The sequence below is a fragment of the Lipotes vexillifer genome, unplaced genomic scaffold (genome assembly GCF_000442215.2).
Source record: "Lipotes vexillifer unplaced genomic scaffold, Lipotes_vexillifer_v1.1 scaffold121, whole genome shotgun sequence".
In the NCBI taxonomy this organism is placed as follows: Eukaryota; Metazoa; Chordata; class Mammalia; order Artiodactyla; family Lipotidae; genus Lipotes; species Lipotes vexillifer.
In genome coordinates, this window is record NW_006773122.1 from 1,404,943 (window position 1) to 1,419,843 (window position 14,901).

At 42.5% G+C, this 14,901-nt stretch overlaps 1 protein-coding gene across 1 annotated transcript; it reads left to right on the forward strand.

The window, feature by feature from the left end:
- The first annotated feature begins 4,471 nt into the window (after positions 1-4,471).
- Positions 4,472-13,950, forward strand: RBM22 (RNA binding motif protein 22). Its single transcript, XM_007448042.1, has 11 exons — positions 4,472-4,640; positions 5,070-5,123; positions 6,084-6,113; positions 6,714-6,846; positions 8,150-8,250; positions 8,355-8,527; positions 9,340-9,540; positions 10,706-10,870; positions 11,622-11,710; positions 11,915-12,046; positions 12,823-13,950. The coding sequence occupies exons 1-11, from the start codon at positions 4,587-4,589 to the stop codon at positions 12,951-12,953; spliced, it is 1,263 nt and encodes a 420-aa protein (XP_007448104.1). The 5' UTR covers positions 4,472-4,586; the 3' UTR covers positions 12,954-13,950.
- Positions 13,951-14,901: the final 951 nt, after the last annotated feature.

Genomic DNA, 14,901 nt, shown 5'->3' on the forward strand with positions numbered 1-14,901 from the left:
GACAAAATCATAAATTTTATTGGATCTGTATCAGATAGCTGATGTGGCAGGGCAGTCAACTAGCCTGAATTTCAAGGAAGGACAGACCCCTCCAAGGAGAGATGGGATGTAGACTGGCTCACCTGTAGCAGAGCATGGGAGGAAGAAGTGTTGACCAACATATAAGCAGGTAAGAGGAAATCAACTAAAAGAATTGCTAAAGGCCAAACTGGGGCTAACATGACAGTATAAAACCCCTGGGAGCCTGAGATACTAGCAGACCTTGCATGCACTGACAAGCTCTTTCCAAAACCTCCACCGGGTGTTCATGAGAAAGACTTGGGGGCAGTGGGGTGCTGGAGCTCTACAGAGCCTCCCTTGGTTTGGAGGCATGCAAAGGAAGGAGGAGTAGGAAAGGCATGAAACCTTGCCTCCCCCTGGCTAGGCCCTTCCCTCATTAGGAGCAAAAAGGCCTAAGCCACTGGGGGAGGAGCAGAAAACCCTGTCTCCCTAGAACACAGGTAAAGACCCATTGCTGCTGGGACAAGGTAAGAAAAAACCTCTACCCTTGGGAGGGACAGGATTCAGTCCTGAGCACCCCCAGGATTTTATACCAATACCATTAAAGTCCTCTTGCCAATGCAAGAAGGGCAAGAAACTCTCCCCCCTCAACACCAACCACAGATACAAGTCAGGGTTTGGCTGCCACAGACAGGAGGGGCAAGAATGCTGAGAAAAGACCCATTCCCAAGGCCTGGGCACGAAGGACCTACTAAAGACTGAGGCTTTGGGACTTCCCTGGTGACGCAGTGGTTAAGAATCTGCCTGCTGGACTTCCCTGGTGGCACGGTGGTTTGAGAGTCCGCCTGCCAATGCAGGGGACACGGGTTCGAGCCCTGGTTCAGGAAGATCCCATGTGATGCAGAGCGACTAAGCCCGTGCACCACAACTACTGAGCCTGCGAGCCACAACTACTGAGCCTGTGAGCCACAACTACTGAGCCTGCGTGCCACAGTTGAAGCCCTTGCGCCTAAAGCCTGTGCTCCACAACAAAGAGGAGCCACCGCAATGAGAAGCCCGCGCACCACAATGAAGAGTAGCCCCCACTCGCCGCAACTAGAGAAAGCCCACGTGTAGCAACGAAGACCCAACGTAGCCAAAAATAATTAATTTTTTAAAAATTAAAAAAAAAAAGACTGAGGCTTAATTAGAACAAAGTATCCCTGAGTCCTCCCTGACTCCCAATGTAGCAAGCAGCTGCTGGGGGCATGGGCAAAGGCATAGAGACTTAACCATATGGTGCAGGTATGCAGGAAAGCTGAAAGCTAAGGATGAAGTATGAACACTTGAGAAAAATTCTTCAGCCCCAAAGCACAAAATTAGTGGATATGAAACCTGTGGTTTCAAACACTGAGGGCAACCATCGCAACAACAAAACCCAAACCTAGCTCAATTTCTGACCAGAATGACCAAACCCCACACGAATGGCCTGACAGAAGAGGCTTGCCTATTTCCAAGCATTAATAATATTGACTTCAGTCTCTACTGTTACATAAGTAATGACTGGCATTCAACAAAAATTTTGAGATACACAAAGAAGCAAGAGAAATCAACCCGTTTGTGATAGACAATCAATGAGACCCTATACAGGTATGACCCAGATGTTGGAATTATTGGTCAGGGACTTAAACTCTGATTAACATGTCAAAGATCTATTTGAAAATAGGGATAATATGCATGACAGATTTCAGCAGAGAGGTAGAAACTATAAGAAAGGGACAAATTGAAATGAAAACCACAGGATCAGAGATGAGGAATGTTTTCTCTGGGCTCATCAGAACACCTTGTCATACCTGAGGAAATAATCAGGAAACTTGGAAACGGATCAATAGAAATGGTCCAAACTGAAACTCTCAAAAAGAAAACAACAGCGTATTCAAGGTCTATGGGATAATATCAAATAGTCTAACGTGTAATTGGAGTCCCAGATGGAGAAGAAACTGGGCAGAATATTTAAAGAGATGACACTTAAGAATTTTCAAAATACAATGAAGGACAACAAATCACAGATGCACGAAGCTCAGATAAACGCAAGCACTTTCTTATACAGGAAAAAAACATACCATACGATCAAGCAATCCCACTCCTAGGTATTTACACATGCAAAATGAAAACCTATGTCTGTACAACAACCTGTATGTGAATGTTTATAATGCCTTTATTTATTTATTTTGGGGTTTTGTTTTTATTTTTTTTAATATCTTTATTGGAGTATACTTTACAATGGTGTTAGTTTCTGCTTTATAACAAAGTGAATCAGCTATACATATACATATATCCTCATAACTCCTCCCTCTGTGTCTCCCTCCCACCCTCCCTATCCCACCCATCTAGGTGGTCAGAAAGCACCGAGCTGATCTCCCTGTGCTATGCGGCTACTTCCCACTAGCTAGCTATTTTACATTTGGTAGTGTGTATATGTCAATGCCACTCTCTCACTTCATCCCAGCTTACCCTTCCCCCTCCCCGTGTCCTCAAGTCCATTCTCTACGTCTGTGTCTTTATTCCTGTCCTGCCCTTAGTTTCTTCAGAACCTTTTTTTTTTTTTTTTTAGATTCCATGTATATGTGTTAGCATACGGTATTTGTTTTTCTCTTTCTGACTTACTTCACTCTGTATGACAGACTCTAAGTCCATCCACCTCACTACAAATAACTCAATTTCGTTTCTTTTTATGGCTGAGTAATATTCCATTGTATATATGTGCCATATCTTCTTTATCCATTCATCTGTCGATGGACACTTAGGTTGCTTCCATGTCCTGGCTATTGCAAATAGAGCTGCAATGAACATTGTGGTACATGATTCTTTTTGAATTGTGGTTTTCTCAGGGTATATGCCCAGTAGTAGGACTGCTGGGTCCTATGGTAGGTCTATTTTTAGTTTTTTGAGGAACCTCCATACTGTTCTCCATAGTGGCTGTACCAATTTACATTCCCACCAGCAGTGCAAGAGGGTTCCCTTTTCTCCACACCCTCTCCACCATTTACTGTTTGTAGATTTTTTGATGATGCCCATTCTGACTGGTGTGAGGTGATGCCTCATTGTAGCTTTGATTTGCATTTCTCTAATGATTAGTGATGTTGAGCATCCTTTCATGTGTTTGTTGGCAATCTGTATGTCTTCTTTGGAGAAATGTCTATTTAGGTCTTCTGCCCATTTTTGGATTGGGTTGTTTGTCTTTTTGATATTGAGCTGCATGAGCTTATGCCTTTATTTATATTCATTCAAATCTGGAACAACTCAAATGTTCATCAACTGGCAAGTGTGTGTGTGTGGGGCGGTGTGTGTTTAACCCCAGGTGCATCCATACAATTAAATTCTCAGCAATAAAAAGGAACAAATTACTGATACATGTAACAGTATGGATGAACTTCAAATACAATATGCGAAGAGAAAGAAATCAGACCCAAAAGGCAATACAGGATTCCATTTATGATATTCTGGAAATGGCAAAACTATAGGGGCAGAACACAGATCAGTGGTTGCCGTGGACCAAGCATGGGGAGAAGTGGATTCACTCAGCACAAGGGAACTTTTGGGGATGAAAGATGATAGAACTATTCTATATTTGTATGACTATATGTAAAAATTCGTAATTGTTCAAGTAAAAAGGGTAAGATTTTACACAAATTATGCTTTAAACCTAATTGTTAAGACATAAGGTGGCATAAATAAAAGTATTTGTTTGATGACAGGATATGTCAAAAATTATGAAAGTGATACCAGGACGATTGAAATTCATAAAATATCGGCAGTGTGGTTATGAGTTGTTCCAAAAACGATGTAACAATACATGTGTTGATCCATAGGACCCTTTTCATTTCAGAAGTTGGAAACACAGCACTTGTCTTTGGATTTGTGGCTTCACCATTTTTCTAGCTACACGACCAGAAGCAAGTTACTTAACCTCTCTAAACCTCAGTTTCCTTCTATAAAAGAGGTACAAGAATACTTGCCTAGAGGGTAGTGGTTGCCAGATAAAGTACAAGACATCCTGATAAATTTCACTTTCAGAAAAACCAGTCATTATTTAGTGTAAACATGTTTGGAACATATTTGGAACTAAAATAGAGTTCGCTGTTTATCTGAAATTCAAATTTAAGTAGACATTCTGGGTTTTCCTTGCTAAATCTGGCAACCCTACACAGAGAGGGCTTATTGTGGGAATTAAAAGACACGGTAACGGCAAGACGTTACCCCACCGTTTGGCATAATAAGCGCTCAGTGGGGACCAACGCTGTTTTAACCCCTCATTCATTACTTGTTCCTTTATTCTTTCACTCAAATATTAAAATAAACCGATTGTACTTGTGACTCTTCATCCCTTGCTGTCACCACTCTGAAGAAGCACCAGGAAGCCAACTATCAAGCGAAGAAATTCTGAGCGGGCGACGTCATGACGCACAAGGCCCGCCCCCCGCTCAAGGGCGCACAAGACGCGTAAATAAGACGTCGACGGCCGTAGGCAGCCTCGGGGCCTGACGGGATTGTGGCGGTCTTCTCTCCCAGCTCGGAAGCTGCGCCTACCTCCAGACGCTCTCAAGATGGCGACCTCTCTGGGTTCCAACACCTACAACAGGCAGAACTGGGAGGATGCGGTGAGTATGCCTGCCGGAGGAGGACGGAAAGAGGCAGCGAAGCCAGGCTTCCAGCGGGCGGGCAGGAACATGGCTGCGGCGCAGCCGAGGGAATTCCGAGGAGAAGCCAGCACCGCGGCCTAACTCTGCCACGGCTGAAAGCTGAAGGGCGGCCCTCCTGCGGGCTTGGAGGGAGAGGGCTTAGCCAGGGTCCGGCAGCAGCCCCCTTTACATCTCTACTCCCTCCACTCTTTTCGATCGGGTCTTTTCTCCCGTCGTCTGCCGGAAGTGCAGACAGCACCCCGTCCGCGACCCGGCCCGTGCTGGACCTCGGGTTCCTGCCCTGTTCCCCAACCTCGCTCCTCGTCCCCTCCCCCCGCCCCACCACTGTGGCCGAGATGGCAGGGTCTTCGGAGCCTGGCGTTCGACCGGATTTCCCATTTTCACCAGGACTTCCCTATTCTGTGCCAGACGTGTCTTGGAGAAAACCCATATATCCGAATGGTGAGTGATCGTGTGTGAAACGGGACTTACTGTCTGTGTACTGTCAGTGTTGTGGTACTTGCACACTGTCGGTGATGTGTTTGTCTAGCTGAGAAGTAATTTGCCCCTTTACTAACCCTAAGTGTACGACGAATTTGCAAAGGACTGTCATGCTTGTTCTCTCACTTTGGAACTCAGCAACAGTCCTGTGATATAAGAGTCATAATAATAGCTAATATTCGTTGAGCATTTACCTAGGAGATAGGTCTGTTAACCAGAGGCAAAGGGAGTTTATGTCTTTTCAATATAGCAAGTAAGGTGTGGAGCTAGTATCTAAGTTCAGATATTCTGACTCCAGGTACCTCAGCAAATTAGGAGAACCAGAACTAAAAATCTAGGTTTCCTGACTCCTAATCAAGTGCCTTTTGGCCTCTGCACCTTGTAATCTGTTTAGTATAAGGTACCCTTTATCCTTACAAATAAGGGTAAAATTAGCAGCAGTTAACATTTTTAATACTTAGATTAGGGCTGTGTTGTGATCAATCTTGGAGGTATTGGTTGACTATATGCAGGGGACCAGCACAGGATGAGTCTGTAGTAGTTAACTCTGACTAAACTTTGTAAAATGGGCTGGCCATGGCTGCATCCTCCATTTAGGGACTGTGGAAACCATTAGGAAATTGTTCTTGGGAGAGAACTTCGGAGCCAGAAATGAATCTAAGAGTTGCGGTTGTGGAAAGGTACATACTTACCTGGTGTTAGATCTGTAAGATTCTTACGAGGTTATAACTTGTAGGTGACTAGATTATATCCCCAGCCCTCCCTTACCCCCCCTCCCTCCCCAAAAGGGTGGATTTTTTCCTCCTCTCTTCAAGATGCCAGGGATTTCCAGATAAATTTCTTAGGTCCTGTCTAGAGAAGGAGCAGGCATTAGGTTTTCTTCTTTCCATAACTCGTTCTTTTCTATTTTTTCTATTTCAGACCAAAGAAAAGTACGGGAAGGAATGCAAAGTAAGTATGTTTAAAGAGTAATGGTTTAATTTTATTTTCCTTTTCTCTTCCACTTGCTGAGGTATGAAGTCCTTTATAAAAGTGACTGCTACACAGACATTCATGTATCATTTATATACTCATTGGCTGTTAACTGTTTAGTGTAGGGGTAAGAAAATGAGCCCTTTAATGTAAGGATTCTTAACTTGGTGTCTGTGGTTGGGCTTTGAACCCCCTGAGATTGTATATACCAAGTATTGTTTGATTATGCACATGAGCATTTTAGCTGAGGAGGAAGGTCATAGCCATCATAAGATTCGCAGAGGAGTATATGACACTCCCTACTCACCCCGTAAAAGATTAAGGGTTATATCATTAATGGTGGTGACCTCTAGGGTGGGGAGGACTTTGATTTTTGAGTATTTTATTTCTGTACTATGTGAATTTTTTAACTACTGAGGAAGGGTGTTGTAAAGGATTGAAACATCATATGGTGTTTAGACTAGATGATTGCTAAGATCTCTTCTGCACCCTAGATTCAGGGATCCTTTTATTAAATCTCCTGGATTGATTGTCCAGATCAGGACCATTAACACTCTGTGGCTTTATTTTGTGTTCCAGATCTGTGCCAGGCCGTTCACAGTGTTTCGTTGGTGCCCCGGGGTCCGCATGCGTTTCAAGAAGACTGAAGTTTGCCAGACCTGCAGTAAATTGAAGAATGTCTGTCAGACCTGCCTCTTGGACCTAGAGTATGGTATGTTTGGCCTGTCCCATAGGTCTGAAAGTGTGCAACTACTCTACACAACAAACCAGTTTTCTTGTCTCCCACTTCTCACCCCTTCTCTGGTTCTCACCCACTTTGGAGTGTCTGCTGTGCTCTGCTTTTCCCAAGAAGAAAAGAACCATACTAGTTTATTCTAGCGTTCTGAACAACAGTAGGGACTTAAAGAAAAGTTGGTAATTGATCAGCACTGGCCGAAACCTCCCTTCTGTATACCTTTGTAGCCAAGGTAAGTTAAAGGCATTGTTGCTATGATAGGTAATTTCTTTGCCTTTGGCTTCTTTCTAAATCCAGAGCTTTTTTTCCCACAATCCCTGACAAAGTTCTGGCTAATTGTGCTCAAGATTTTTGTATCAAATATACTGTTAGGACTGATATACTATATTGCTACTGTTTCAGAGTAACTGCTTTTGGGAGTGATTTTTTTAACTGCAGATGACTTTTTATTTATGCGAAAAATATTCTTTCAACAAAAGTTTCTACTATACAGTAAAATAAAAGGGAAAAGGAAAATACAAGTTTATCTATGTAAAGTTCAGAACGTTGACTCTGCTAATCAGAGTCCTGGTCACATATTGTTTAATATTATTTGTATGTTTGTTAAGGGGGTGTTCTGATTCTGGAATATAATGACCCTTACATGACTGTGATTATCCAGAGGATGTGTAGGACAAGCCTAAAAATAATCCATTTTTAATATTTATTTTAAATAAATTATGGCATAGTAAAAGCTAGATGCATTATTAATTGCAGGTCAAATCTAACTCTAGTAAAAGTTTGTTCATCTAAAAGATTTTCTAAAACATTAATTTCATGAAATTTCATGAAAACTCAGGAATTTGGATAATTTCTTAGAATGCTCTGTAGTAGTATTGGCCTGATGGTGTTAAAGATTTTGAATTAAAATAAAGCCTCTGGGGCTTCCCTGGTGGCGCAGTGGTTGAGAGTCCTCCTGCCGATGCAGCGGACACGGGTTCGTGCCCCGGTCCTGGAGGATCCCACATGCCGCGGAGTGGCTGGGCCCGTGAGCCATGGCAGCTGAGCCTGCGCGTCCGGAGCCTGTGCTCCGCAACGGGAGAGGCCACAACAGTGAGAGGCCCGCGTACCGCAAAAATAAATAAATAAATAAATAAATAAATAAATAAATAAATAAAGCAAGCCTCTGGTACCAAATAAGGAAGTGGAGAAAGGAAGAATGATGTATTCTGTCTACATATTCAGTTTGGATATGGTTTAAAATATATTTTGAGTTTTTTCCTCCTTTCCTTTGTTCTAGGCTTGCCCATCCAGGTTCGTGACGCAGGATTGTCTTTTAAGGATGACATGCCAAAGTCCGATGTCAACAAAGAATACTATACACAGAATATGGAACGAGAAGTATGTTGCCACTTGCTTGATGTAGTTTTATATTTAATGAAAGAATCCTGGGGGATTCATACAACCTGTGTAATTTATCTTTTGAATGTGTCATTCCTTTATAGATTTCTAACTCTGATGGAACACGGCCAGTTGGCATGTTGGGGAAGGCCACATCCACCAGTGACATGCTGCTCAAACTGGCCCGGACCACACCCTACTACAAAAGGAATCGACCCCACATTTGCTCCTTCTGGGTGAAAGGAGAATGTAAGAGAGGAGAGGAGTGTCCATACAGGCAAGAGCTGAACTGCTTTTTCAGTTTTTGCTTTCAGATGATTAGTCATCTAAGAAGGGGGAGGTGCTAGCTTAAACTATTTTTGCTTTAAAATGTAAAAGTTTATAGAACTAGTGTCATATGTCTTATATCTTAGGACTAGAGCTTGACTAAATTGTTTTTATTTATAATGGAACTTTTACTTACAACCAAGCCTTGGGAAACTAAATTGCTCTGCCATAAAATATCAGTGTTGACCTCAAAAGTTTCTGCGTAAGATGTAAGTCTTTGCCATCATGGTGTGATTGGCTTGAATCTCAGTGTATAGTTGAAATCAGATTAAGACCAGACTTCTAAAGAATGTGTAAGTGTGTTTGACTCAAGACTGCCAGGCATCTGGATTAGGAGTTCTTACTTTGGGATTGGTGAAACCTACACACAACAAAAAGCTAGCTATGATTTTTTCTGGGGTTGGGTCCATAGATTAATAAGACTCTGAGTGGAATGCAAGACCTCAGACACATTAAGAAACCTTGACCTAGAGGAGGGTAATCATGTTTTGGTTACCTTTTGTTTTGGAGTGGATTGTGTCAAAAACATTTCTTTATAAGGAAACTCTGCCACGCTGTGGCCATTTAAGTGGCTTTTCGGAGGCTAGCAAGTCCTTGTATGATACAGTAAATCCCTTGATATTAGCTCTGTTTTAATAGTTATGTTTTGGTATGGCCATGGTTTCTAGATCAAACGGGGACTTTTGTACCTCCTGTTGGGTGGTATCTGTAACATTTTTTCCCTTGTTTCACCTTTATGCATTGTTCTTTCCTGAACCATAGACATGAGAAGCCAACAGATCCGGATGACCCCCTTGCTGATCAGAACATTAAAGACCGATATTATGGAATCAATGACCCTGTGGCAGATAAACTTTTAAAGCGGGCATCAACAATGCCTCGTCTGGACCCGCCAGAGGACAAGACTATCACCACACTGTATGTTGGTGGCCTGGGCGATACCATTACTGAGACAGATCTAAGGTTTGTGAATATCATTTTATGAGTTATTTTTGCCTTCACCTGCCCTAGAATTTTTTTTTTTTTTGGCAAAAACATGATAATTCTGTATAAGGTACATTTTTCTTTAGTTGCTCTAGAGTTAGTGTCATGCTGACTGGAATTTTTATAAAGTTGTCCTTTGTGATGCCACATAATGTTCCTCAACAGTGCTTATTCCATGCTTGTGTAGGGTATTAATTACATGAGCTTCTGTTTGGCCTAATAGCCGTTAGAATTTCTAAAGATGGCACATATCCAAGTATGATTAATTTTGTAGGGGAGGGAGAGCTTTGCAATTATAAAACCTTATGGTTTAACTTGTTGGCTATTTAGAGAGATTGGTATTCGGTAAATTTGTGTTATTCTTGGCTTTCATTATGCATGGCTAGGTGAAACATCTGGGCAAATACTGATGGAAATTGCCTCTTGCAAAGAGATAGAAGAAACTCTTATAGGTGTACAACCTGCCCTTGGTAGCTTGTCTGCATTAAACCCTAAGTGAGCTAGAGTGTCCCCAGGGGGTGGCAGACGTTTTCCCACCTGCTCTTTCTCTTCTTTTTTACAACCTTAAAAAAAATTTTTTTTAAAAACGTTCTTCGCTCATCAGCCATGGGGGCTGTAGTTTGCCAACCCCTTATCTAGGGTTTAAGGTCTTTAGGGAGCCTTCTGGAGCCCCTTTTCCTCCATGGGAAAAACCCTGAGATGTTTGATAGCCTTTATTTACTCATCATTTTTCTTTCCCTTCCTCAATACACAGCACCCACAATAGGGTGTAAGGTATGGGAGAACCACCTGCAGGTAATTAGGCAGATCACCGTGGGGCCACCTGCCTTATAGTGAATCAGTTAAAGAGTTAGTAATCCAGGGCTTCCCTGGTGGCGCAGTGGTTGAGAGTCTACTTGCCGATGCAGGGGACGTGGCTTTGTGCCCCGGTCCAGGAAGATGCCACATGCTGCGGAGCGACTGGGCCCGTGAGCCATGACCGCTGAGCCTGCGCGTCCGGAGCCTGTGCTCTGCAGTGGGAGAGGCCACACCAGTGAGAGGCCTGCGTACCGCAAAAAAAAAAAAAGAGTTAATAATCCATATTCAACTTCCTGGGAATGTCTGTGTTATTAACTCTTGTTTTTCTCTACCTGTATTGCTTCAGAAATCACTTCTACCAGTTTGGAGAGATCCGGACAATCACTGTTGTGCAGAGACAGCAGTGTGCTTTCATCCAGTTTGCCACAAGGCAGGCTGCAGAAGTGGCTGCTGAGAAGTCCTTTAACAAGTTGATCGTCAATGGCCGCAGGCTCAACGTGAAATGGGGAAGGTGAGCATTAGACTGTATTAAAATAGCATTATTGAGATTTTCAAGAACCTTTTCATTATCTGGGGACTAGTAAGCTTTCGGTGAATAGGCTTAAATCAATAGGACCTTTAAAAAGAATTTTTCATTCTCTCTGGCACTCCATTCCTGTGGATATTAGGAAGATGCTATTTTGGAAGTTTATTCAGGGTTTTGGTGTAGTGATCTGATCCTTTGAAGGTTCATGTGTTTTGTGACCAGCTATTATAGGCCAAGGGTAATGCCAGGGCATGAAATGTGGCATGAGAGTTTACACAGGAATTAGACCTAGATTCTGTCCTCTGTAGGCCAGCTATCTAGTGAAGAAGAATAGCTAACATAAGTTTGAAAGTGGTGATTGCGTAAGAGAGACACAAGTAAAATGCCCGGGACATTCAAAGGTGGAACGTGTTTCTGGCTTGGAGCCAGGGAGACCTCTCACAGCAGCAGCAGCAGCCGCAGTCCTCACGGAGGGCTTTCTGAGCACTGGGCTCAGCACATGGGCGTTGCCTCCTCCAGCCCCTACAGCAGTTCTAGTGAATTTTGAACCCAAGTCTTTCTGGCTTCAAAACCTTTGCTCTTATCCACTGTGCACTGTGGCACTTACGGGAAAAGAGTGTGTGCTGAAAAGGAGGCAAGGAGTGTAGGAAATCCGTTTGTCTAGGAAACATGAGAAGCAGGGGTGTGAGAGGAGGTGGGACCATGTGCTGATGGCGTAAGGGTCTGTGTCTCCCAGGTCCCAAGCAGCCAGAGGAAAAGAAAAGGAGAAGGACGGAACCACAGACTCTGGAATCAAGCTAGAGCCCGTTCCAGGGCTACCAGGAGGTGAGTGCAGACTTTCTGCCTACCTGGTAGCTTGCTAACTTCAGTTGCTCACACTGCCCTCGTGTCCCACGGACGTTAGAAGAGACCCAGGTCTCTGGCTCCCAGCAGCTGTGTTCTCCCAGCAGGACCTCCCAGGATTTCAAGGCAGTGGAAGTGCTGTTGCACGGTTGTCCTCTGCTCTAACCAGCTGTTTCTCTTCTTTAGCTCTTCCTCCTCCTCCTGCCGCAGAAGAAGAGGCCTCAGCCAACTACTTCAACCTACCCCCCAGCGGCCCTCCAGCCGTGGTGAACATCGCCCTGCCACCCCCGCCCGGTATTGCCCCGCCCCCACCCCCAGGTAACCAGCTTCCTTCTGAGGAAATCGGGAAACCCTGGCAAAGTCCTGTAGGCTGTGGGTGTGTGTTAGCTCGCAGAGCCTTCACTACCTGCCTGCAACAAGGTAAGGAGTTTGCACCAAAATGTAAATTCGTCAAGAAAGTCGTGTTACCAAAAATTGTCAGATGAACTGAACAGTGTGCTTGGTCATGTAATGAAGTTACATTTTGGCTCAAGCTCTTTATCTTGTTCATGACAAGTAATAAACAGTTTAGGGACTAGCACTTTGTATAGCACTGCTCTTTATAGCACTGTCAATGCCAGTATGAGCAGTGTAAGTAAATCACAAGCAGCAGGTTCTCCTGTGCAGAGTTCCCATACTCTCTGGAGAAAGTTCTGGTTTCTGAACACCCTTCACTCGAGTATAAAGCATTGAGGTTAATGATGACAGGGTCTTGCCATCAGCTTGATATCTCCCTCACCTCCCCAATTCTGATCAAATCCTGTCTGATAGGCTTGGCATGTTTGATAGATAGCAGAGGCTCAGATGACATACTAGCAATACCTGAGACATGTGGAGTTTTTTTTTTTTTTTTAAGGCATCTTGAGGGGGAAGGTTTCTAAAACCAAGGAAGTCATGCAGGTAGACATTCCTAAGCAAGTCTTGTGAACTGACATTTTCTGAAGCCCCATGTCAATTTGATTTATGTGTAGGTGGTATTGGCCTTAGAAAATTCAGGGTTTGAAAGGTTGTCAAGAGAACTACAAGCCTAACAGATTTTTCTCTCCTATCTGTAGGTTTTGGGCCACACATGTTCCACCCAATGGGACCACCCCCTCCTTTCATGAGGGCTCCAGGACCAATCCACTATCCTTCTCAGGACCCTCAGAGGATGGGAGCTCATGCCGGGAAACACAGCAGCCCCTAGCACATTATCACCACTCGGGGGCTCTATGGAAGAGAGGGCGCTTAAAAATCCCAGTAAATGAATCTTGGAATAAATATATTTTTCCTTCCTTTGTAGTTTCCATGATAGCGGAATGTATTCAGATGTGGGCAGTTGGAGAACAACAGCCATGCTTTCCTACCTGTGCTCAAAGGATTGATGGACCTGAAATAAGCTGCCATTGACATATCTGGTTACTACTATAACATTACTAATAAAGCTTAATGCCTCTTCCCCTTATCGTGGGGAACAAGCAACTGGGTAAATTGGAATGTCCAGTGGAGTTACCATCCCAATTAAATGTTCATTTTGTATCTTTTCTGGGGGGAAAAAGTTGACCTGCAGTAAAAAAAAAAAACAAACAACTTTGACCATTTTTATGTCCATTGGATATTTTCCTTTTTATCATCTAAAAAAAGATTACTAGTACTAATCATTGTAGTGGCAAGAGTGTGATTTAACGCTTCTAAAGTCACACTCTCAGAAAGACAAGTAGAAACCAGCACCCAGCACAGCCCAGGTCTTTTCTCATCTCTCCTTTCCTCATTTATTACTAAAGGAATCTGGCTGATAGTTTTACTTCTTTATGCTACCAAAAAAAGACAAAGATAAAAATTACTTTTTATTCCTGTCAATCAGATGGAAACACAAATGTCATGGGGCTTTGTATCATTGAAGAAACCTGGTGTCTAGGTTGAATTTATTTTAAAGAACTTCCAGTAAAACACTTGAACAAACTGTGAAAGGAAAAGAATTAGAGTGTGTTTGAATGGAAGACTTGTGACCTATAGCTGGAACTTTGATCTTCAGCATTCACCTTTGTGTGACTCAGCGTCTCATTTTAATTCCCTGCTTCTGGGCAGGGGACTCCGGTCTTAGAATATTTGGATATAACTGAATTGTAGATGGCAAAAAAAAAAAAAAAAATGGATGTTGTGTTGTGGTTTTGTTTTTAAAAAATTAAAACGGGTCAATTTTCTAAATGTTGTCATAGGTTTATTTCTGTTTTCTTTATCCTTGGTAGCTGAACTTGAGGTCAGTGGGAGTTAGAAACAAGTTATATATAAATATGTTTTTGCTTTAGACTGTTTTGATTCTGATCTCTATCCATTCTAAAAGAACCAGGCCTTTTTAGTACTTATGTCAAAGGTTAGTTGTGGGCTTGAAATAGGAACACACAGAAGGCACAGCACAGAGCCTGTCACGTGGTTGTTGATACATGGTAGCTTTAAAAAGTTGTCCTTGTATTATACAAGTCATTTTAAAAGGAAACAGGAAAAATTTATCTACAAGTGCATTTTTCCAGAAGCCAATTCCCATGTCATTTTTATCTAAAATACGTACTTACAGAATGGATATACCCCTTATTACCCTATTTTAGCTCCTCTGGAGAATTTTTGTTGTTTTCTTTGAGAGGACTTTATCTTGCCGTTCTTTTTTTAAGATCTAAAATTAATCTAGAAGCACTTAGAAATTTTTATTTTAATTCTAGTAATATCAGATGTGAAGCAATGTAGGGGTACTTACAAGTATTTTGACACCCTTTTGGGTAGGGTTTTTTACTTTTGAGCAGCTGAGAGGTTTTTAGCCAATTTGTGAATAATGTGAAACTGTTTTAATAATTGCCAAATTCAGTTATATCTATACATTTTATATACACATGTAAATATGACTATCCAATTTGCGTATGCTTGCCTTTTTGAGAAAGATTCTAAATTTTGTGCACTTACCTGGCTGTGGATGTGTATTTGTTTTTAAAGCATAAACCAACATAAATTGAAGTGTAGAATAGATGCTTGATTAGTCTTTCTTATGGAAATCAGAATTATGAGCAGTTAGGTTTTGGCAAAAACTCTTAGGTGCTTACCAAACTCCATTTCCTTCTCTAGGGCATACAGCCAGGGGTACACTTGGCAAAAAGTAAACTTCG